This window comes from Numida meleagris, chromosome 3, assembly GCF_002078875.1.
Source record: "Numida meleagris isolate 19003 breed g44 Domestic line chromosome 3, NumMel1.0, whole genome shotgun sequence".
Classification (NCBI taxonomy): Eukaryota; Metazoa; Chordata; class Aves; order Galliformes; family Numididae; genus Numida; species Numida meleagris.
This window is the reverse complement of record NC_034411.1, coordinates 56,501,956-56,524,080: the sequence shown is the minus strand read 5'-3', so window position 1 is coordinate 56,524,080 and position 22,125 is coordinate 56,501,956. Positions and strand designations below refer to the sequence as shown.

Sequence of the window (22,125 nt, the reverse complement as noted above, 5' to 3'; positions counted from 1 at the left end):
CTTAAGGCAGACTGGATAAAATCAGCATGGGAGCCTTTATTACAGTTAGCGCACTCACTAGGCTGGAATTACCTTCCTAAAACCACCTAAGGCAAGCCCTGACTGCGGGGCAGGACCAGCCCTAACCTGGGTCGGAACTGACAGGTGCCTGCCTAGCCTGCCCTATAGGAAGCCCATGAGCACCAATTTTTTTCTGTTCCCCCCTTCCCTTCTCATAACACTGACTCTGATCCATCAGTCAGCTCTGCTGGGTCACCAGTCTTCACAGAGGTAGTTCAGGACCACAGCTGCTGTTCTGAAACTTACGCATCCATCTGGCTGACTGAAAGCCAGCACAGATGCTCCTGTGGGGCAGGAGTGCCATTCCTTGCCCTCCCTGCTGGTTGAGTTCAGGTAGTAATTGGTGGGTAAAGATGGACAATCTTTACTTTTTTTCTTAACTGGTCAGAGGGCATAACTTTATTTTCCTTCTTCTTTATAATATAAAAACTAGCAGCACAAACACAAAACAGAAGGAGAAAGGGAGGTGGGACTCGATGCCTTTGGGGAAATATGTTGTTCTGCAGAATTGAAGCACATCCTTGGGCCGTTCTCTCTGTGCAAACGGGCTCAATAACCTGTCCAAATTATAAATACACCAGGCACAAAAATGTAGCAGAAAGGGGGGTGCCAAATGTATGGCATCCTTTGGACAGCAGTGGTAGCATCTGTCTTCCCAACGACTTCTGAACATTATCACACGATTGCAACATCACGTAAAAGTTTCCAGAATTCTTCAACACAGCAAAGCATTGAACACTTGTTCTCTTTCCACTGAAGTCACTGGTAAATCTCCAAATGCAAACAGAAGTAATCTTGTTTTTGAGAAGGAAAACATTAATCAATGGCAAAAATACCCATCTCTAGCACTCTGCTGAGCTGAGCTTTTCTACTCAGAACCGAAGCAATACATCTTGCTCTTACAAATAACAACCCCACAGCCTCTCGCCCCAAACATTTGCACACACACAAGATGGCTTGTGTCTAAGCAATGAATAAAGTTGTGATTAAATGTAAAGCTTACATATAAAGTGTATTCATATGAAGTATACACAGACTGAGGAATGAGTGGCTTGCTTGCTGATATGAAAGTACACTTAATGTAAGATTTCCAAAGGATGGTATTTAACATGGTCATCATTAAAATGTCTGGATTTTTCACCTGGATTTTTTAGGTTGCTTGTCATGATCATAGGACTTCTTGTCCAGTTTCACACCTTGAATTACAAGCACAGTTGCTGCAAAGGCAAAAGGAATATGACAGAATGCAGTAAATCCTTAAAATAAACAAATGACATCATCTCCTGACATCAGCGATGTCAGCAATAGAACACTACATTCAGGAGGCACCCAGCTGACTCAGCTGCAAAGGAACACAGATACACAAGAGCATAACATCAAGTGTAGAAAATGTCATGGTTATATGACAGAAAAGGTACCCTGGAAACAATGATGCTGAAAGATCATGGCTTCATGTTAAAAAGGGGTAAAAAAAAAAAAAAAAGAGTAGATGTGGCACTGAGAGACATGGTTTAGTGGGCATGGTGGTGATGGGTTGATGGTCAGACTAGGTGATCTTAGAGGTTTTTTTTTCCAATCTTAATGATTTTATGATTCTGTGATCATAATTAAATAACCCTCCAGCACGAAACAGCAGAGAGAACTGGCTGTGCCACCAGTGAAGGAGGCAAATTTTGCCATGCCACATCCCCTACTCCAGAGTCCATGTACTGAAAAGACAGTTAAGAAACAGATAACAACAAAACACTCCCAAATTTTAATCAGGAACTATGGGATAACAATTAGAGCATGTCCTCTCTAATGTTGAGCTCCCAAGCTCGATTTGGTCATTCGAATGTTGCTTTAAGATAATTATTTATCAGTTTATATTCTTAAACTACAGCTGTGTTACGGGTACAGAGTCATCAGAACATATTATTTTTTTGAATCATTGGTATTTTTTCAAAGATATTAGGCAAGCACCGCAGAAGAAAGAATAAGTATCATTGAAAGATTTCTGGAGGTCCATACCACAGTGGATCTCAGAAATTTCTTTTAAACGTCAGCAGAAAAACAGCTGTCAAATGTCTCCATATGAGCACTAACTGTAAAGATTATCAGCTGCCTGATGTCCAAAGGCAGAAACTTGAAAGTTAGGGCTCGCTTCACCAAATTTAATCTTCCAAACAAAACTAAACAAATCACTGCTTGAAGCACATGATACCAATCCAAAGCACGAATACATGTTATTTCAATTTTCAGCGATGATGGGTTTGCAAATACATCCATGAGACCGAAGGCTGAAACCCATACTTAAATAAGCAGTCTTTCTACACATGGTTGTACCAGCTGGATATGATATCCACAGTCCATTTGCAGAGACTCCTGGCTAGAGCTGTATTTAGCGCTTTCTGTTGGTGGTATGGATTTGGGTCCTTGTCTGCTTTGCACTCCATCAGATGACTCCAGATGCCCTAAACTGCATGGATTTGAAGGTCATCACAAGTCATGCAGAAACAGCTGCCTGTTTTCTGGCTTTTGTTTTAATTGAGACTTTAATTCCTTTTGTATTAGTCATAAACCATGATATTAGCAAAATATCATAGATAATCCCATTCTGCCAAAACATTGCTGGGTTGCGGGTAAAAGAAACTGCTTCTTTTCATAACTGAATGTGCTTTGAGCTTCCAGGAAGAGCAGGCAGTTCTTTAATATAAAAAGCTGACAAGTGGAAAAAACATATATTCATTTTAGAAAAACATTTACTTTTAACCATGAGGATAAAGTCTGATTACTTGATTGCTAACTTTTCTTCAGGTCAGGTTGTGTGGTCATGGTTAGGGGTGAACGAAAGCAGGAAAAGTGCTAGAGCAGGGGCTGCCCTTCGCCCAGTCCCAAAGACTATGGAAAAGAGGCACACAGATAGGAAAACAGCTCTGCTCCTACTCCTGCAGGCTTTGGGGTAAGAGCTGGCCAGGCTGCAAGCTGTAAAACAGCAGGAGCACTCCTTCTGCAAAGCCAGGGCTGCAGGGGACTTGCAGGGGGACAGAAGAGGGAGAAATTGCAATTGCACAAGCAAAATAATAACCGTGCAAATACAAGAGCAGTGCTTTTTGTACAGTCTGGGTGTAGGAGTATCCATGTACAAAGCAGTCTCCTCAAGTCTCCCTCCCAACGGAGGTAACACCAAAGGCACCCCCAAATTGCATTTTTTGCAAAGGATTGTGCTTTTTTCTGAAATGTTTGCCGGCCCTACTTCAGCACAGACATTTCAAGCAGATGACTTTGGTGATGCTATGGCCTGTGAAGCACCTTGCAAAGAAGGAATGCTTCTGCAGTCCAAGATTTATTTATGATACAGCATTTTGAAGACAATGGCACACTATACTTGGTCAAAGCAAGAAAACAACCTTTTATTTTCTTCTCCCTCGAGTGAGAGAAAAGTAGCCCTCCTGTGATCAACTGGACACAAGCATCACTCAGCAGGTGAAACTATGGGGTAATTCCATTAGACAGGAGCTCTGTTTCTCATTTGGGAAAGGATATGCAATAAAGCAGAAGAGGCCCCAGAGGCAGCAGCATTCAGCCATCTCCATAGGCCCAAAGAAGCCCACCCTCCTGCAGAGACCAAGGGCCTTGCATTTCCAGTACCACTTGTGGACTTGCCTTCTCTGAGGCTAAGCCTTTTAAAAACACCATTCCCAATACCAGCACAACTCACTAACAGCGTTTGCCTTCTGACAGACCCCTGCACTTTTAGCTTTACAGATCTCCTTTAAAATACAAACACCACTATTGCCAGTAGACCATGACTCATTCTGGCAGTATGATGCTCTGGAGCCCACGTACCTGGACACACAGCAGTTCTGCTCATGAAGTAGATCTCCTCAAGGAAGATTTCAGTGCTCTTCCCCAGAGCCTTTGTGGGAGCTGGAGGAAGCGATCACAGTGCCCAACCAGCTGTGGTCACAGCCTCAAAAGGTTTATGTGATACCAATCCTGCTGTCGACCACTTCTTTCCTGCCCAGTAGCACAATGTGTCATTTTGAGTAAGTCGTGGCATTTCATGGACCTTAAATCATAATGTCTATTTTGTTTAGCTTCATTCTTCTCTCTCTTCCTGTAAGACTGACACAGCAGCAGCCAAACTCTCAGTGTTACAGTGAACAGATGATGTGCAAGTAGTGTACTTACGTTCAAAATCACTGTACTGTAATTTCACAGCACTAAGTATAGGTCAGAGTCTGACTTCTCAGCATTTTTCAGGAGCTTCTGTATTATTTTAACACCATACTCTTGTTATGCGCAATCCAAGGCCCTGGCCCTGGTAGGATAAGAAGTTACAGCTTCAACCCAAACTTCCCTGCAAATTGATGGTTTACATGCTCACAGCCTCTTATGAGGCTCACAGATTTCTCTGTTAAGTACATCAACACCAGTTCAAAAGAAAAAAAATAAACCCACAATGATTTGTTTATTCTTTCTGTGCTGCTTCCAAGGTAGTGATCAGAAAAAATATTTTCTCAAAAAAATGAAACAAAAACAAAACAAAAAAAAAACCAACAAAGCAACAACTAACCTTGAGGATTTTCCAGTCATTAGATCTTGAGCTAAAGAGCTTGGGGTTCCCCCTCCCACTTTTTATATCACCAATCTGGACTCTTACAGCTGGTGGAAAAAATACTGTCAATAGCCTGATGGCTTTTCAACTTGTCCAGGTTGGTCTGGCCTTTGAGGGAAAAGGCAGCTGAGATAGGAATACCCACAGAACTGTATGCTTCAGGCTCTACCACTGTGGTGTTGCCTGAGTTTTAGGCAGACAGGAGGCTGTTGTTGTGTTGGTATTTTTTTTCTAAGAATTTTTTCCCCCATCACTACCTTGGAATCAGCAGGGTTGTGAGGTACCGTAATTATCTCTTTGCCAGCATCTGATACAACACCTCCCCACGAGCCCCAGCCTTCTGCCATCCCGCTAAGCCCATTTCATCCTATTGCTCATAGCATCTTTAACAAAGTAAACACTCAAAGTACTTTGATCCCCATTAAAATCAAATCGGTACCACTGGCACTGTGATGACTGGTGGTCATTAAATACTACTCAGCACAGTGGGAAGCATACTCTAATGCATGTCCATGGGAAAGAAAAACACACACAAAACAAATAGGTCCTAAAACAACTCTTGCTAGAAGCTCAGTTAAACATTCTTAATTTTACATTCTCGTGTCTCATTTTAATTAACAAATCATACACACACACACACACACACACATTTTTCTCTTTTTTTTTTCTGTTGAGTTTAGGAATTCTTGACAAATGGGTACTATTCAGACAAACGGGTAATATTGCACTTTTGCCTTTGCTAAACATTTTTGGGCTGAATTCATTAAAGACTTCATAAGAAAGTCCCCAACACATGCATACTGCAAAGCATAGCCATGAAAGACTGAAACCCAGGATCCTTCCTCCTCACAGATCTGGGCTGCAGACTCATGCTGCTCTCTGTTACCACAGTGACTTATTTGGGGTGGAAGAGCCCCAAGGAGAAGCCCCACAAACAGATCCTGTCCCAAAGGGCCTCCAAACAGCCAGGAATTGGCCTGTTTCCTGTATTGTCTTCAGCCAGTCCGTGGCTCCACACACTGAGCCATCATTACTGTCCCTTTGGAAAGGCCTCAGGCTGTCATGGCCCTATGCTGAGAAGCCCCTGTCCTGTCTCCATCTAGAGAGACAAACGAAGGCCAGCCCAAATCTAGGGCTCATAAAAATAAAAAGGATTGTCCACCAGACCAGTGCCAAGTAAGCCTTGAATACTTCCACAGCTGGTAAGTGTGATATTTTACTACATCTTCACTGCCTGCAATGGCATTTTGAACATACCCTTCAATATCAGCCTTGCTTGTGTTCCAAGTGGAGAACACAGCATGGGCATGCCACAGATATGACATTGGTGCAGGAGAATTGTGGTGAAAAGCACAAATGAATAAAACATGCACACAATTTCCTTCGCCATCACCTTCCCAATAGAACAGCAGAGACGATGAGGTACAAACGTAACTAAAAAACAAAAGACTCATTAAAATACCAGCACTCTTGGAACCTTTCAACCTTAAGGACATTCTCAAGATAAATATATGCTTCTTGAAATTCTGAATCTGATTTAATAAAGCATCTGACTTGCTAAATGTCTAAATTTTGAGTGTGGTATATATTTTTTCTTGAAGTACCTCATACATAGCCAGACTGAATTATCTCTATACATTTCAATCTCCAGATATCATTATGATGCCACTAATTTGTTCCCCTCAATCCTTTCATGTTAGTTCCTAACACATTCCGCCTCTGCTCCAGTCTTCCTCTGACTTCACTCAGAACATACCCCTCCCGGAAAACAACATAATTGGGAAACCAATTCAGGGATCTGAGCACTTCCCTAAGCTCATAACAAAATGATTCCACCAGATTACTAAAGTCTCATACAAACAAAATGCACCATACAGAGAAGCTCCTGTTTTCTTCCTCACAGAGCTGTGAAACAACAGCAAAGATATTTTTATGGCTATGGAAAAGGACAGCTTTAGAAGGTTATTTATAGAAGAGTAATTTTCAAAATTTGAGTCATCTGTACTGGGATGTCAACCACAATCTATTGCACAGAATAATGCTGTACACTTCTATCCAGTACAAATTCAGTACAAACCTGCGCAGCCATATGCAGTTTCTTGCCTGTTTTCAGGTGCAAATCCATCATCATATTAGAGATGCGGAGACAAAAACAGCAAATCAACAGAACACCTCACTCCTGTGTCTGCCAGAAGAAACAGGATGAATTATCTTCTTCACCAAAAACTACAGCAAAATTGAGGCTATGACTCACTGAGTTCACAAAAGTTATTGCACTGACGGTGTCAAAGTGCTCCAATGCTGAATGTCTTTGACACTGAGTGAACATTTGCTCCTAGTCTTGAACTCCTACCTTGCACAGTAATCATGTAGTGAACCTAACTGACCTTATTCTCAGAAGGAGAATTAGCACAATGAATTGGCACCCCTTTAAGGCAAAGCTGGTTCTACCCGTATGGGCTGCCAGATGAAAGTTGGATCTCTGACCACACAGACTGCTACAATCTGTCCAAAACTGAAGTTTATAAAAATCATGTTGAAGTGCAAATCTTTCCAGACATAGTCTGTCGAGAGATCAGTGCCACAAGCAACAGAAAAAAAATATTGATTTTTTTCTCTGAATAAATCCAAAAGAGCATATAATCCACTCCCCTAAATTTATATAGATCTGAAGTAAATCTCAAAATAATCTCAGAATATATTTTATATTACAATATATTTAACAGAAGCTATACATTGCAAAACAGATTAGGAGAAGGTAATTTCCACACTTTATTGAAACAGATATCAAAACTGCAAAAGAAATTTCTGTGAAAGGAATCATGAAGAAATTCTTCACTCATCTCAAGGCACCACAGATTGTCACAAGAGCTGTTCCAACATTCATCTGCAAAGAAACCACTGAGAGATACACAGAAAGCTCTTGCCAAGAATCCATCCACATTTTCTCACTGTAACTACAGATTCTCCAGGTGCTCTGACACCTGACTCCATATGGAGTCATGGATTGCAGTGGCTGGCATTTAGGAGTATCTCCTACTTTAAATGAAAAACCTGCCTTTGTCTTAAGACTTGAAAATTAATTACGCCCTGTGCTTTTGCCAGGCTACTCAGGTGCCAGCCTGCCCTTTTCCAGGGAAACCACTGGGGGTCTGCAGTGGAAAAAAACTTCTGTGTGAGAGGACTGCTGCTCATTGCTGTGGGGACCACCCCTGGAAAAATTAAGATTCACAACTCTCTGCTTGATTTACAAACGAACTTGTCAACTGATAGAAATCATGTAGATCAGGAACAAATATTCTAGTCTCTGTCTGCTTAAAATTCTCCTTTCACTATAAAGTCTGATTTGCTGAAGACATCAAAACTAAGGATAGTCAACGTGTTTTTGTCACCTTACAAAAAGTTTAAATCTACTTTTTAATAAGCATTTCTAATCTTCCCAGCTTCTTCAACCTAATTCTCTCTGACAACACAGTGGCTGGTCTCAAAATTGTATTTATTCTTTATCTGGTTGAATAAGAGCTGTCAGGGAACAGACAATGATATTTCTTGCTACTTCAGTGACGCTTTGTGGCACTGAAGTACTTGAAGAGAGAGACACAAGGGTTCTTCTCTTTTGCTAAGCTTCAGGAACCTAATTTTGGGATTCCAGTTCCTTCTGTGGAGACAGAACATTCAAGCTGATGTGAGGGTGGGTGGGAGCATGCACGATGCAGATGGTAGGAAATATATTTAACTATCCTTTCTGCAAGCTGCTTCCTAACGTTCTCCCCTAGAGCAGAAAAGATGTCCAGCTTGTGCCCACTCACCTTTTGAAGACAAAGGTCTTCTCTGCAGGCAGGGCTCGGGGCAGCTGAAGCGGTGGCACATGCCGTGGCTCTGAGTGTAGTCAAGTCCTCTCTCATAAGCTCCAAGCAATTTTTTGGTTTGTTTTTGTTTTGAGTAAAGAAAAGCTGTACTATCATTTAGACTTCTTGGATTATCCAGCTTGCAGGCTCCTTTGCATGCTTTTTACTACAGGGTTATTCTTCAGACTTCAGCGTGCACTTTCAAAGAACAAATGTTTTCTGCTTAAATGTTAAATCAAGGAAAACATATTCATGAACCAGTGCAGGATGAATCTTGAAAAACATGGAAAGGAAAGTGAACAATGCTACCAGCAACTTTTTTTTTTTTTTTTAAAGATTTTTAAATTATATATTCATAGGTTTGAAAATTCTATCTTGTTAAATAACAAAGCTGCAACTGCAGTCTGATTGTCTTGTGCTAATAATCCTTTTATTTTCTAGGCTGTTTTTTCCTTCTATCAGAAACACCTCTATCAGCAGTAACCAGAAAAGTTCTGTGTTTGTGGACAGAGACACGCTTATAAAAGAACAGACAATGTGACTGAATATTTCTTCTTCAGAGTATTCTTAAAAAATACCAATAAATGGGATAAATCCTTTTTGCCCTGAGTTCTTTCCTAATATTTGGAATAGGAACAAAATAATTGCAGCTGAGTTCACACCTAATCATTCAAAATAGCCAGAAGGAGAAGTACACCATCCGTGGTCTAAATGGCAAGTTATGGCATCATTTAGTGCTCCTGTGGTATTCTACTTGAGGGAATACAAATTGTCTTTTGAAAATGAACATTTTGTTACTCTTTCTGGTTATTCCTGTGATTGTGCAGTTCTTTATTGTTATGAAAGCACTTGGATTCTTTTATCACTGAATTCATTTGGGGCACATACAGAATTAAACAAATGCCCTATTATCTGCATGCTTCACAAGCAACATCAGAGACACACACAAGCACAAAGATGTCTGAAAGCTGATGAGTTTCAGGTATTCATTCTTGCAACATTATGTTGCAACAGCATCTGGGATGGCTCTGCAGGTGGGCACCTCATCAGAGAATAATTACACCTCACCCCACAGCAGCTTTGGTTATGACGTTTGCGCTTAATTGCAATCTGAAAAGAAAAGCTGCACGCTATGCACTTAAGCACCACTTAGCACCGCAGGTATAGTTAAGAAGCAAAGTCATCAGATGCTGACATACAGCAAAACAAGAGCTCTCTGCTCTTTCCTCCCTCAGAAATCTTCTGCTCCCAAAAAAATTGGATAGGTTCAACCAGAACTAAATAAAAGCAAAGCAAGTCTTTTCCAAACACGATACCCAACAGATCCTTGAAACAGCCCAAATTATTGACCAACTACATAGGCGCTTGGTCTTTCAAACATCTGCGTACAGACATATTATGCCCTTATCTTCCTTCGCCCTACCTTTTTGACCCCTTACTGCCAAGACTAAAAATTGTTTTGTGATTTCAAACTACTTTGGATGTCCAAAATCTAACCCTCACTTCAGACATCAAACATTCGCTGACTATACGTGTGGAGTGCGTGTGTGACATAAGAAGGCTTAGATATGAAGTTTGGTGATACCGTACACCCTGTTGATTATCAAGAACAATTTCCAAGGGGGAAAGGTGCAGTGAAAAACAAAACAACACAATCCACACTACCACAAAATCTTTACAAAGTTGTCTGACCCTGTGATTTTCAGCTCTTTGAAAAAGCAGGAAAGAACAGAGAGGCACCCCTGGTGTGTGGGTTAAGATAACTACAAAGGAACTATTCTTACCAGGTTCCTTCAGTAAATTGAAGAGTGCTTTGAATGCTTTTTTTTCTTTTTTTTTTGGCCTTGCTAATCTGACATACTGACGGATAATTTCCAACAGCCAAAATATTTGCTCTAAGAACACTGACTCATACATGTTATAACCAGATGTTTTATTAGGTTCTTAACAGATACCAACATTTTCTTTAAGTACTTGGAAACTGCATTTTATATGATTAAGAGTGCAAATACGTAAGTGAGGGAAAAGACAGAAAGGGAGCGATTCCATTAAGAGCAGTTTAAAAAGGGGTATTTACGGCTCTACCCTCCCTCTCCCACTCCCCCACCCCCCCCAACGTATACATGCTAAATACTAAACAAAGCACAGAAACACCATAACACTTTCAGCCTAATCAAAGTATTAGCATCACTAATTGATAGCATTATCATGGCTGGCACTGGTCTAAAGTAAATCTGATGGTTATTTAAACAAGAAAGATTAAGTAGAGCCCCGGCTTCGCACTCAACACAAAAAGGCAGTCACATGAAAAGTGCAGCTGGGACCTCAACACACAAGCATCCATACTATGACTTCCTTGCAGCCTGAGAGGTTTTTCTCCACATTACGTAGGTTATAACCACACAGTTCCATAACACTTGTTTTTCTTCCCTTGCTTTTGGGATTCAAATACACCAGCACAAGTCTCCTTCCCACACGATGGATTCCTGTCTCTGTGCCAAAGGATAACTTAACGTCTGTGTCACCAGAAATACAGAGCAAAGCAACCTGTTCTCCTTGTTTTCCTAAGGCTGGGGTCACAGAGGTGGGGAGGAAAGATCCCAGAGTGCTTCCATTAACAATATGAATGTTAGGAACAGCAGAACAGCTGAAATTCTCTCGAATATTTGAGAGAAGTTCCAGTCATTTACATAAAGGTAAAGACATTTGTGCTTGCATAGACAGATTCTGAAAAAAAAGTACTAGAAAAAATGTACTCTTTAAAAGACCTTTATTTTGGTTGCACAGTTACAATTCTGAAGTCCATCTTTGCTTAGATTGTTTCCAAACAACATTTCATAGTTCACCATGTAAACAGTGCTTTCTCTATCAGTCTAGTGTACAAGAACTTTATAAAATACAAATCGACTTTTTCATCTGTACACGTTTCAGATTAGTTCACCGACATCAATTAAAAATGCAAATAGATTAATTGGCAAAAAAGTGTTTGGTTACATTTTTAATATATTAGTACAAAATGGCACAAGAGAAAAAAAGGTCATTTTAATGGCTGTGAGCATCAGAATTCTTAAGCAGTTTGAGTAAGCTCAACTGATTAAGAACTTGTTTTCAAATACCGCTGAACCTGGAATTTAACTTGTAATCTTTTCTTCAGAGGTATGAAAGACCTCACATACAAGTTTGGATCTGTTCGTGGAAACTGAATCACAGCAGTTCCAGAACAGTAACATTCAAGCGCAGTTAGGAAGCTGGGAATTCCTATTCTTCCCAGTAAATTTAAGAATTCACAGACTAGAGCTTACTTTCATCTAGCCAAGCTCATTGATAAACACTTCAGATGCAAAGATACCAGACATATGCACATAAAACTTTATTTCTTAATGGAAAAACTCGAAGAAATCCAAATAATTATGTCATCCACTCTACCTACTTTTGCAGAGTCTTCCAGGTATAACCAGAGTTAACGCCAGATAGAGATATATGAAGCATCTGAAAGATTAGAGGCAAACCGAAGGCTTAATTTGAAGGCTTCAGTTAAAAAAAGATCGCACTAACTTTACATCTACGTCTTATTTTTGAACCACCCATATCAAATGGGCAGGTGGGTGAGATGGAAGGGAAAAAGACAAAAAGACATTACTAGCTTAAAACTAAATTCCAACTTGTGAATTTGTTGCCTCAAGCAACAATTCAGGAGTTTGTTTTGGCAGCAACATTTAGCAGTATCTCCATGATAATCCCATCCCACTCCCCCTTCCTTCAAAACAAGTTATCAAGATTTTGATTAATCTCCTAACCCTTAAGAGGTTATTAAGTTAAGTTAACGGAACAGTATATGATGCTGACTGGTTTTACTGGTAAGACAGCACTCACGTCCAAGAGAGCAGGCAGTTATGGTGTGACTGAGAAAGTTATTTCTCAACTTAAAACAAAGTCTCATAAAAAAGTGAGTGTGATGAAGTACAGAAAAAACATCATTTTTACTGAGCTTCAGAATGAGCAAACCATTACTGCAGAAGTTTCCTTTCATAATTTAAATATCGATTACAAAGCTTTCTCTGGAGACTTATTTTAGAGACAACCATAGGACGATTCCAAGAATCATGGCTCCAATAGCAAGTATACCAATGAGGATGCACATCTTCTTTCGGGATCTTTGCTGTAAGCAAGGAGAAAAAAAAAGTTGACTGAAAACTGCACCACAAGATCAAAAAACAACTCAAATGTTTTTATGGTCATACTGCTTGTGAAATCTAAATAAATTGTGTCCTTACAAACAAGTTATATAAAGTTATTCAAGGAAAAAATAATCCATGACTTAATTTTCTGGCTGTATTAATCAACAAAATGATTTCAGTAGTATTTTCTGGCACAAATATACTAAGAAAAGAGAAAGCAGCAACATAATGAATGTATTTGATTAAAACACTAGGGAAAGAAAATATTTGAGAGCAGATGGCCTTGTACATAGGAAAATCAATCTGCACAGTAGAGGAGGTAGAAATGACTCTCTCTGGGAAAAAAAAAAAAAAGATATTTTAAAAGTATAAATGTATATACAGAAGCCCCAAAGGACTGCATTTTTAGTCTTCTACAAGATGGACTTTGCATCAATTCAGTTATTCTGAAGTTGTTTTTGTGATATTTATTACATTCAAATTGCTCTTAAAAAAAAAACAACATGATTAAGAGACTCAAGCTCTACAGATGTCATTATAATGTAGCGTAAATTAAGACCATGTCCAAAACTTTGAGATACCAGAGCAACCAAGACTAGGAGCAGATTCTCATCCTTTATATCAAGCAGCAAGAAAGTAAATAATACACTCTACTAGTGGGTTTTGCAGGCTTCTGCTAGTAGCCAAAGAATACCTATGCTCAAATCTTGGGAATCTAGATCACAGCTCCAGAGGTAGAGCAAAGTTTGGCTCTCCTTATAGCAAAGCTTTATATCACTGTTTACGTTGTTATTCCTGCGGGACTACATCTGCACCAGTTCCTCACTGGGGCAGCCAGTTCTCTGCTCAGTACCATGCAAACTCCCAGGCTTCCATCTTGTCTTAGATATTCTCTTTGGCTAGTTTTGCTGACTCACTTCTCCTATTTTCAAGCCCCTTAGCTGTTTAATCACTTCGCTTGCTAGCACTCAACCTTTTATTAGGGTCCCCTTCTTACCTGCTGCTAGATTGTCTCCCTACAACTCTTAACACTCCCAATTACTTCCTTTTTCATCCTGGAGCAAGTCAAACATTTTCTCTGTAATGCTACTTAGCCAAGGTAATGGAATAAAGACATGAAGATCTTATTTCTTCATACACTTGATCATTTCTACAAGTATAAAGCAGTGGCAATAAAGGGGGAAAGAAACAGAGCAGACAAGCCCAGCTTTGCCCCAACAGCTCTGCTCCATGAGCACATCCCACAAGTAAAATGGATGGTGCATACCTCCACAAAAAGGAGTTGTGAGAACACCAACCAAGCCTAGCTCTCACTAGGATACCTAAGCTTCTACCAGTTCCCTAAGCAGGTCAGAGCATAGATACATTAAATGGTTTTTCAGGTCTCAGAACAAAGCTGAGCTTTCAAGCAGAGGACAGGTCAAATCTCAACTCAGCTATACAGTCCTTCCCAACACAAGCAAACCCTGCTGAGTATTTGGCCTCTGCTGTGAGATGTCTGAAACAGGAGCTTGTAACAAACTTGATAACCTTGAAGTTACTCATCCTTTCCTCTTCAAGATGAATCAGCACAAAGTTTTCATGTTAAATTTCAACCCCCAAACTGACACCTTCCAAAGAAAATTGACTGCTGCTATTTTTTATTCCTTTCTGAATTTTGACAGTATCAAAATAGCCATTAGTCATACTTAATGGTGGGTTGTGTCAATTACTGCCACTTGGCATACAGTTTGAGGACATGTCCACCCTTTTTCCCCTCCCACTTTTGAGATCAGCAAGCAATCCTTCAGGCATTTTGTCATTGATTTGCCAATCTGGCTACTGTTAATACACATAAGAGGATTATTTTTTTTTCCTAAGGACTAATTTTCACTAAAGAGTGAAGATTTATAACTAATAAGATTATTTATAACAAATACCAAAAAATTAGAAAGAAGTGGCATTAAAAGGTCCTTTCAAAGAGGCTTTTCATCAGAAAGTTTGAGAGTTTGAAATGCATTTTTAACATCACGGTAGCAATTAACAGAAGCTGGACATACACTGTTTTGAGAAGATTCTGTACAGTAAAAAATTGATGCTAGCTAGCAGCATCTTCAGAAGACTTCCATACTTCTCCAGTGATCTTTAAAGACTCGCTCTTCACCTTTCCTTCTTGAGCTGTTAAAAGAACTCATTTTTGTTTTAAGTAACAGTAAAATTCCAGCTGATCTGAAACAACCTAGCTAATTTTACATGAAACCCAACGCTTTCAGAGCTTGCTCAATTTTTTTTTCCACTGTCACCTAGTAATACCATCATAGTCTAGGATACGCTATCAAGAGAGTCTTCAAACTGTGAGAAAAAGTCAAATTCTGAACAGCTACATTACGTAGAAATCAGGACTACTGAGGAAAGACACTTCGACACAACTGGCAGTAGGCACTGACATTACCTGGTAGTTTGCAGCTCTTGCCAGCTGCTGGTTTGCTTGTTGCACATGTACATCTGCATTTTCCACATTAGCTTCTATGCTATCTGTATTTTAAAAGGAAAGATTTAAAGCTTTGGTTAGTCATAAGCCAAACGTTTGGAATACTGAAATACACTTGAGAGGAAGTGTGCCAGCTGTCCCCTCAAAATGCTGTTTTTTTTTCAACCACACCCTAAGCTTCATACGATACATTATGGAAGCTGACCTTTCCTATACTTTAGCTCATTTCTGAAATGCCCAGGTTAAGTTCATCTCCGTAAGAATCCCTCTTCTTCTTGAGGCAGGGATGAGCCTTAGACACTGACCAGAATAGAAACTTCCTCTCAGTAGTTTTCTGCCATTCAACTTGCTACTGACTACTCTTTGCTCAGTTGTTGTTTTTTGTTAATCTAAGGTCTATGAGATCAGAGGAAACAGATACAAAACACCCCAAGAGGCAGGAATAGAACTTGGTATGAACACACAATTCCAAAAACGACTGTTACACATTTTATACACCTTAAAAGGACATAATTAAATGTACATTTAAACTATACTTTAAAGATACTTTTTTAATGGATCGCAAGCTACCTCAATCTACCCATTATTAGGTTGCACTTGATTTGCTTTAGCATTAATGTTCTCACCACAGGAATTTTTCCAGCAAAATAAATTTTCTGCACTGCTGCTCCCCAAAGACGTGAAATAACTTTTCAGAGGATAATTGAGTTGGGCTTACCTATCACATCACCTTGCTCATGAATCATCATTCCTAAGTCTTTAAAAATTTCATTGATGTCCATAATATCAGACTGCAAGGAAACAATCACAACGTTATTTGACAAAGCATAACGAGATATCTGTAAATGTATTTAAAAATACTGCTCATTTTCCTCCTGAACATACACTCATCACCCTACAAGAAAAACGTTAACTTTAATATTATTTTGGAAGACCTTTTTGTACTATGAGACAAAATGATTTATGAAAATCAAACTAACTGAAGATGACTGTGCAAAAAGCACAACTCATGTCACTTCAAAAACACAATCTATCATTGCTGAAGGCTCATCTACGCACAAGGTTGTCCCAGTTTAAGTCACAGGGAGGCCTCATGCCAACTTAGCTTAACAGATACCAATTTCAACAAAATGAATAAAAGTATATGCGCAAAGTGTTTTGCGTTAGTTTTAAGAAACACACTGAACACACTCAAAAGTCATATGCAACAGAATTTCCAGACGTGGCATCTATAATATGAAACCAAGCTACTGAATCAGGATCACACTACCCTATGACTGTTTGGCTCCACTGAAGTTACAGATGTCACATCATCACTGTGCGTATGATCTCAACTAATAACTGGTATATACTTAGGTTATTGCACGTACAATGCATGGATGGCAAGGGAGAAATTATCACAAGATTTATACATGTAACAGAATGGATTTTGACACATGCATCAGCAAGATTTCCTGATAAATCCTGATTACAGCATCTTAGTTGTTGATGGCAGAGATGTGGATTCCAGGTGGGGTGGAAAAGTTCACTTTGTTATCACAAAAGTCTCTTGATGTCAGTATTTCGACGCATGATGTTGGTATACTTACAACTCAACGCTAAATGCTTTTAATTTTTCGATGAACCCTTAATTACAGAAATTTGAACGAAGTAGTGCATCTATTTCCAAAAGAAGCATTCAGGAAAAAAAAAAAAAAAAAAGAAGAACAAATTGCTCTTACAAAATGAAGAAGCTGAACAATTCGGAATAGCTGGGTAGGAAGGAACAGCCTTGCTTCAATTTATTTTTGAAAAAATAAAAACCAAAACCAAATAATCAACCTTTTCCTTGTTATCTCAGGAGCATTTTCTTATTCCTCAATGAAACTACCTAAGATTAAACACATCAAAACATGGCTTTCACACATTAGATTTCGAATGTACCTTTAACATATCATCTAAAGACAGTATTTGTAGAGTTTAAGAAAAAACTGCCCACAAATGATTCCTAGGCCCCCACGATTTATGCTAATATGTTTTTTTCTTTGGAAGCATTAGGAGTATATTCTGAAATCTGCTGTAAAACCATTTATGCTTACCTCAAGTTGCCTAATGGAAGATTCCCTCTCCTCAATAAGACGGAGATCATCCTCCGTAATTTCTTCATCTTGCACTTGTGCTTGAGGTTGACTGTCAAAGAAAATCAACCAAACAAAGCCAGAATGTAACAGTTACAGTAAGAAATAAATCAGAATGTGAAGAGTATGAAGACAGCCAAACACATATGGCACAAACTTCATCAGCTAACAAAGCACACGTTTTTAGCCTTGTATGTCCAGCCAAGAGGGAAGGTCTAACAACGATGTCTTTGATACAGGAAGCTGCTGCTGTAGCAATCTGCATATAGCATTGAGCAAGCTCTTTGGAAATTCCAAGTAAGAATGCAAGGACACAGTTTCATCTGAATTACGAAAAGCACAGTTTAAACAGGCAAAAATGGGCTAACCACTACCAACAGAATCTGAGACTGAGATGCAGTTCTTGGGAGAGTGAAAGTAACAGGAGATCCCAGTAAACAATGGATCAATCACAGCTTAACAGTTTTACACTATTCACAGGTTGGACTGTGCTTACCTAAGTTTGGGTGTCCCACAGCCCAGATATGGACTTGGGTCAGCTTAAGAAGATGATTGAATTGTAGAAACAAAGAAGAGGGAGATAAAATGAAACGCTTGTTTTCTTCCCATCTATCCCACTAAAAAGGCTCTTTTCCACAATTTCATTAAGGTGGAAAGCCTGTAGAAAATCAGCAACTCTTTCTTCCCTGTAAGCCATTTTTTTACTCCGAACTACGTTAAGTTTTAATAAATTCAGCCTACCTGTCCCAGGAGACGAGTGTTCCTTCTTTGTAGCTGTCCTCAGGAGCACCACCCTATGTGATCGGTGTATGGAGGGAAAAAAAAAAAAAAAAAAAGGTAAAAATATCACGGACCTGAAAGGAGCACTGTCAGCATTTCTATAATAAGTAACTATTATAAGCTTTATAAAAAGTCAACTTCAAACTGAAACATGACTTAACACGTTTGTTTCTTGATTTTGCTTTAAGCATGCATGAAGTTGAAATACAAGCAAAAACATTCAGCTCACTAAATGCTTGTTAAAATTTACAAGTACAGTGACATATATTTGGCACGGAGTAAAAAGGCAAAACTGACACGCTAACATCCCAAGCTCCCTCAGCACTTCTCCTCTTCAATACTGAACAGAGATCTGGCAAGCGATTCTCCCTGGTAGAAAAAGTCCTCATATCTAAATGCACAAAAAATGTATTTCAAGTTCACTAAAAACTGCTTCTGTAAGATTAGTGTACAAACTCAGGGGGATTCTGTGCCTTTATGTGACAAAAGCAAAGAAAAAAAAACAGCTTTGAGGAGTTTTTATTAGAACGTAATTCAGTCTTTACTATAAAAGTAACTGTTTAATTCAGCTGTGCATGAAAGTAAGTGAAGAAAGCCACGATGCTCATAATCATATTCTACACATTCTGCAACATTTGGGGTCAGATGTAAGCTCTTGTAAAAAGTATTACAAAGGCAAGATTGACACCACCACTACCAATGTAAACAGAGTATAAAAGCACATCTTCCAGTACTTACAGATATCCTTGAGCTGGCTCTTACTCTGGCTACAAAGTCTTTTTCTTTCTCAGCAGCTTGCCTTTGCAGCCTCTGGAAATTTGTGAGCGCTGTGGTGAACTCCCCAACAAGACGATCTTTCTGTATTTTCTTTTGACGCTATGGGACAAGAAGTTTTACCAAGTCAAATGAGATCAGGCTTTTCAAGACTCGTCATTTCCAGGCTACTCAATAGTAAGGTGTACATTCTATTTTTTCTAAATAGGTATAACAGAATATTGCCTTGAGAGCATGCTAATGACAACAGCTACTTTGCATGTAAGCTCCTGCCTGTATTTCACACAGATTTGGGAAAGCAGCAGCTCAGAGACTGCAAAAATTGTTTTAGTAACAGCTCCTGTCCATTTGTCTTAAGAAAACAAAAGCCTGTGGACAAGACATTGCATATATGCTGATCTGAGTTACGCAGATCAGACTTACTCTGCACAAATTATCTGGACAGTGTGTAAACAGACCTGGTCACCTGTCACAGTCATTGCCACAGGTGATAACTCCTGGCCACTGGAAGCACTCATAGTGCCTGGTGAGTCAAACTCAGCAGCATCACTGCTACAGATTACTGAATGCCCAGATAGCTGAGATCACAGGCACAATGTACTGTCTCGAATCCTGCCTTCTCAGTCAAATTCAATTCTGATATTTAAAAACATCTTTGAAACAAGTCCAGACTTCAGCAAAATATTCTTGTGTTGTAATTGTCCCTGCCATGCAAATGTCCTGACTGACTAAACAGTGCTTTGAAGGCCAGGTGCGGAGTACAAAAAATAGGCATGCAGAACTGAAGTCACTCAAATACTCTACATGAGCCAACATGATGTGGCGGGTAAAAGCGGTAGGGGGATGTGTGCTGATTGGCAAGGTGAACAAAAGGAAGGGCGTCAATCACAGGCACGTGCTTGCTGATGTAATGCTTTGTGCTAGGCGGGTTAAAGAGTGGGGATGGGTGCGTGAGTGCGTGACTCGGGTGCGATTGGGCATGCGCAGCGGATGTACGGGTATAAAAGACCGCGCGAAAGTTCCAGTAAACGAGAGTTGACTCCGTAGCATCTGTGATTGTGTGTTTCTCTCCCCGGGACGGGATCCCGGTTGTTTAGGGTCTATTAATTGTCGCGCCGTGACAAGTGGTGACTCTGACGTGATATCGTGATATAGCGACGTGATCCGGGGCCGACGAGATTCGGCGGGAATTGTGGTGCGCACTAGTGCGAGCGGGGCTCGGGGTAGTCCAGACTTCACCATGTCAACGGCATCCTTGAAGGATACGGTGAAAGTGCTGAAGGTACTGGCTCGGGAGGCAGACGCGAAGGTCTCCTCCAGCGGTATGGGGGTTCTCATCCCATGGATGATGCAATTAGTAGAGGCGGCGGGGAGGGAACTTCTGGAATCCTCCGCTACGGGTGGTAAGACAGCCCTGAGTCTTACTTATGACTGGGGGGCGTTGAAAGATTGTCGCGGGACGGCTCCTGCGGTCTCGGCTGCCGCCGGCGTACCCAGCCCGGCCTCGAGGAGGGCGGCGGCCGGGGGCAGCGGAGCGGCAGGGCCCGGCTGAAGGCGCTGCTGGAAGATGCGACGTGTGGGCCTGCGGGCGCGCAGCGGGGGGCAGCGAGCTGGCGCTGTGGATGCTGTGCACGCTGTTGCTGCTGTTGCTGCTCCTCGTGTTGCAGTCAGGATTACCTACCCCTGTTATGATTCCTCGACGTTATGAAGCTAGTGTTATTGATCTCAAAGACTGTTTTTTCGCTATTCCGCTTCACCCAGGTGACTGTGAAAAAAATTTGCTTTTGTGTTCCATCTGTTAATCGGGCAAGTCCCATGAAATATCACTGGGTAGTTCTACCACAGGGAATGAAGAAGTCTACAGATGCTTCGGGTTGCAACTCTAAGGCAGGTTACGTTTGGCTAGATGAAAATAAAACTTGGTGTCTTCTAACAGTTCAACGACAACTCTCAATTCAATTGTTGGAACTTTTGGCTGTGAAATTCTAAATATGTTGTAGGGTTAATAACTGTTTTAGAACTAGCATTCTTTGTGAAACTATTCAAATGGATTTAAGTTGTTAGTTTCATTATGGCACCTATTAGATGCTCGTTTACACATATCAACTAGTCTGTTGCTACTGCTGTTCTTCCAACAAGCTCGTTGATCATCAGAATGCTGACTAATTTTCCTTCCTTACAGGCTTCTGCTGTTAATCCCGGGGGCATCCCCTGGTGCTTTATGGAAAAAGGACGTAACAGAAAGTACTTGATTTCGGTCGACTTAAGTCACAAGAAACATTGCCAACGCCACTGGCTTTCAGCTAAGGGAGGGGGGAGAGCAGGGTGCTCCTGGAGACCTAGTTGAAAAGGCGCTGTTGGTATTGTGGCCTATTATACTCAGTGATTTCTTTGTTCTGCACATGAGTTTTTCTGGAGGCCAGGAGAAGTTACGCTGTGTCAGGCATCTGCCATGGCTGGGAATGTTACAGTTCAACATATCTCGTTTATTCACAAACTGTACAACTTGTAGACTTATATGCTTGACAAATGTGAAATTCCAATTATGTTAGGACTTCTTTTTGTAGGTCTCTTCCTTGGTTTACTACTATGATAAGCCATGCAACCGAAGGAACCAGATATAACTTGCAAAGTTAAGTGTTGTTAACTAGGGCAATGCTGTGCTTTGTATGTTTAAAGAAAAAAGTATTTTTACTGCTTTTTGTTTGCAAGAGTAGATTTGCAATAGCGCATTAGAAGTATGGCTAGTAGCAGTTTCTTTTTTGTTCTAGTAAATACTGTTTACAAAGGAATGCCAGCTAGGCTGAAGATAGCTGAAGGCATCACTCACAAAGTATTGAAAAGTAGTGTACAGATCAAATTTTTCCTTTCGGGACCCGACAGATGTCACCCCCCCCTTCAGCACCATTTTTCCACCATGGTTGTACCATGCCGCTAGTGGGTTATTGCCTCCCAGAAAGCCCTAGGTGGGAAGGACCCACTGATGTAATTACGTGGGGAAGGGGCTATGCATGTGTCTCCACAGGTTCCGGCACACAGTGGATCCCTGTGCATTTGGTGTGACCGTGGCTTGAAAAAACCAGAGAACCCCAGGATGGCCGTTGTGATAAAATGTGGGAATGTTTATGTTTGTTCATTGTAGTAATTGTGATAAAGTGTGAATGTGAGACTGTTTGTCCATTGTGAAGGAAAGTACTGCTAGCCTGACGAAGGGGGGAAATATACACATCCTGAACCCCCTGAAGGGAATATAAACATCTAGGTCTAGTAACTGTCCTTGTGATAACTCGAACATTCT

At 40.3% G+C, this 22,125-nt stretch overlaps 2 protein-coding genes across 2 annotated transcripts in view; both read right to left on the bottom strand.

Moving 5' to 3' along the window:
- Positions 1 to 5,007, bottom strand: part of MOXD1 (monooxygenase DBH like 1) — a 61,955-nt gene extending 56,948 nt beyond the window's left edge. Inside the window, exon 1 of the mRNA XM_021391994.1 lies at positions 4,918 to 5,007. Coding sequence (XP_021247669.1) covers positions 4,918 to 5,007 — 90 coding nt within the window. The remainder of the gene's footprint in view (positions 1 to 4,917) is intronic.
- STX7 (syntaxin 7) overlaps positions 11,262 to 22,125 on the bottom strand; it is a 33,149-nt gene continuing 22,285 nt past the window's right edge. Inside the window, exons 5-10 of the mRNA XM_021391419.1 lie at positions 18,792 to 18,929; positions 18,015 to 18,067; positions 17,235 to 17,325; positions 15,875 to 15,947; positions 15,118 to 15,200; positions 11,262 to 12,667 (exon numbers count right to left, since the gene is read on the bottom strand). Of these exons, the coding sequence (XP_021247094.1) occupies positions 12,575 to 12,667; positions 15,118 to 15,200; positions 15,875 to 15,947; positions 17,235 to 17,325; positions 18,015 to 18,067; positions 18,792 to 18,929 (531 nt within the window). The 3' untranslated portion in view covers positions 11,262 to 12,574. The remainder of the gene's footprint in view (positions 12,668 to 15,117; positions 15,201 to 15,874; positions 15,948 to 17,234; positions 17,326 to 18,014; positions 18,068 to 18,791; positions 18,930 to 22,125) is intronic.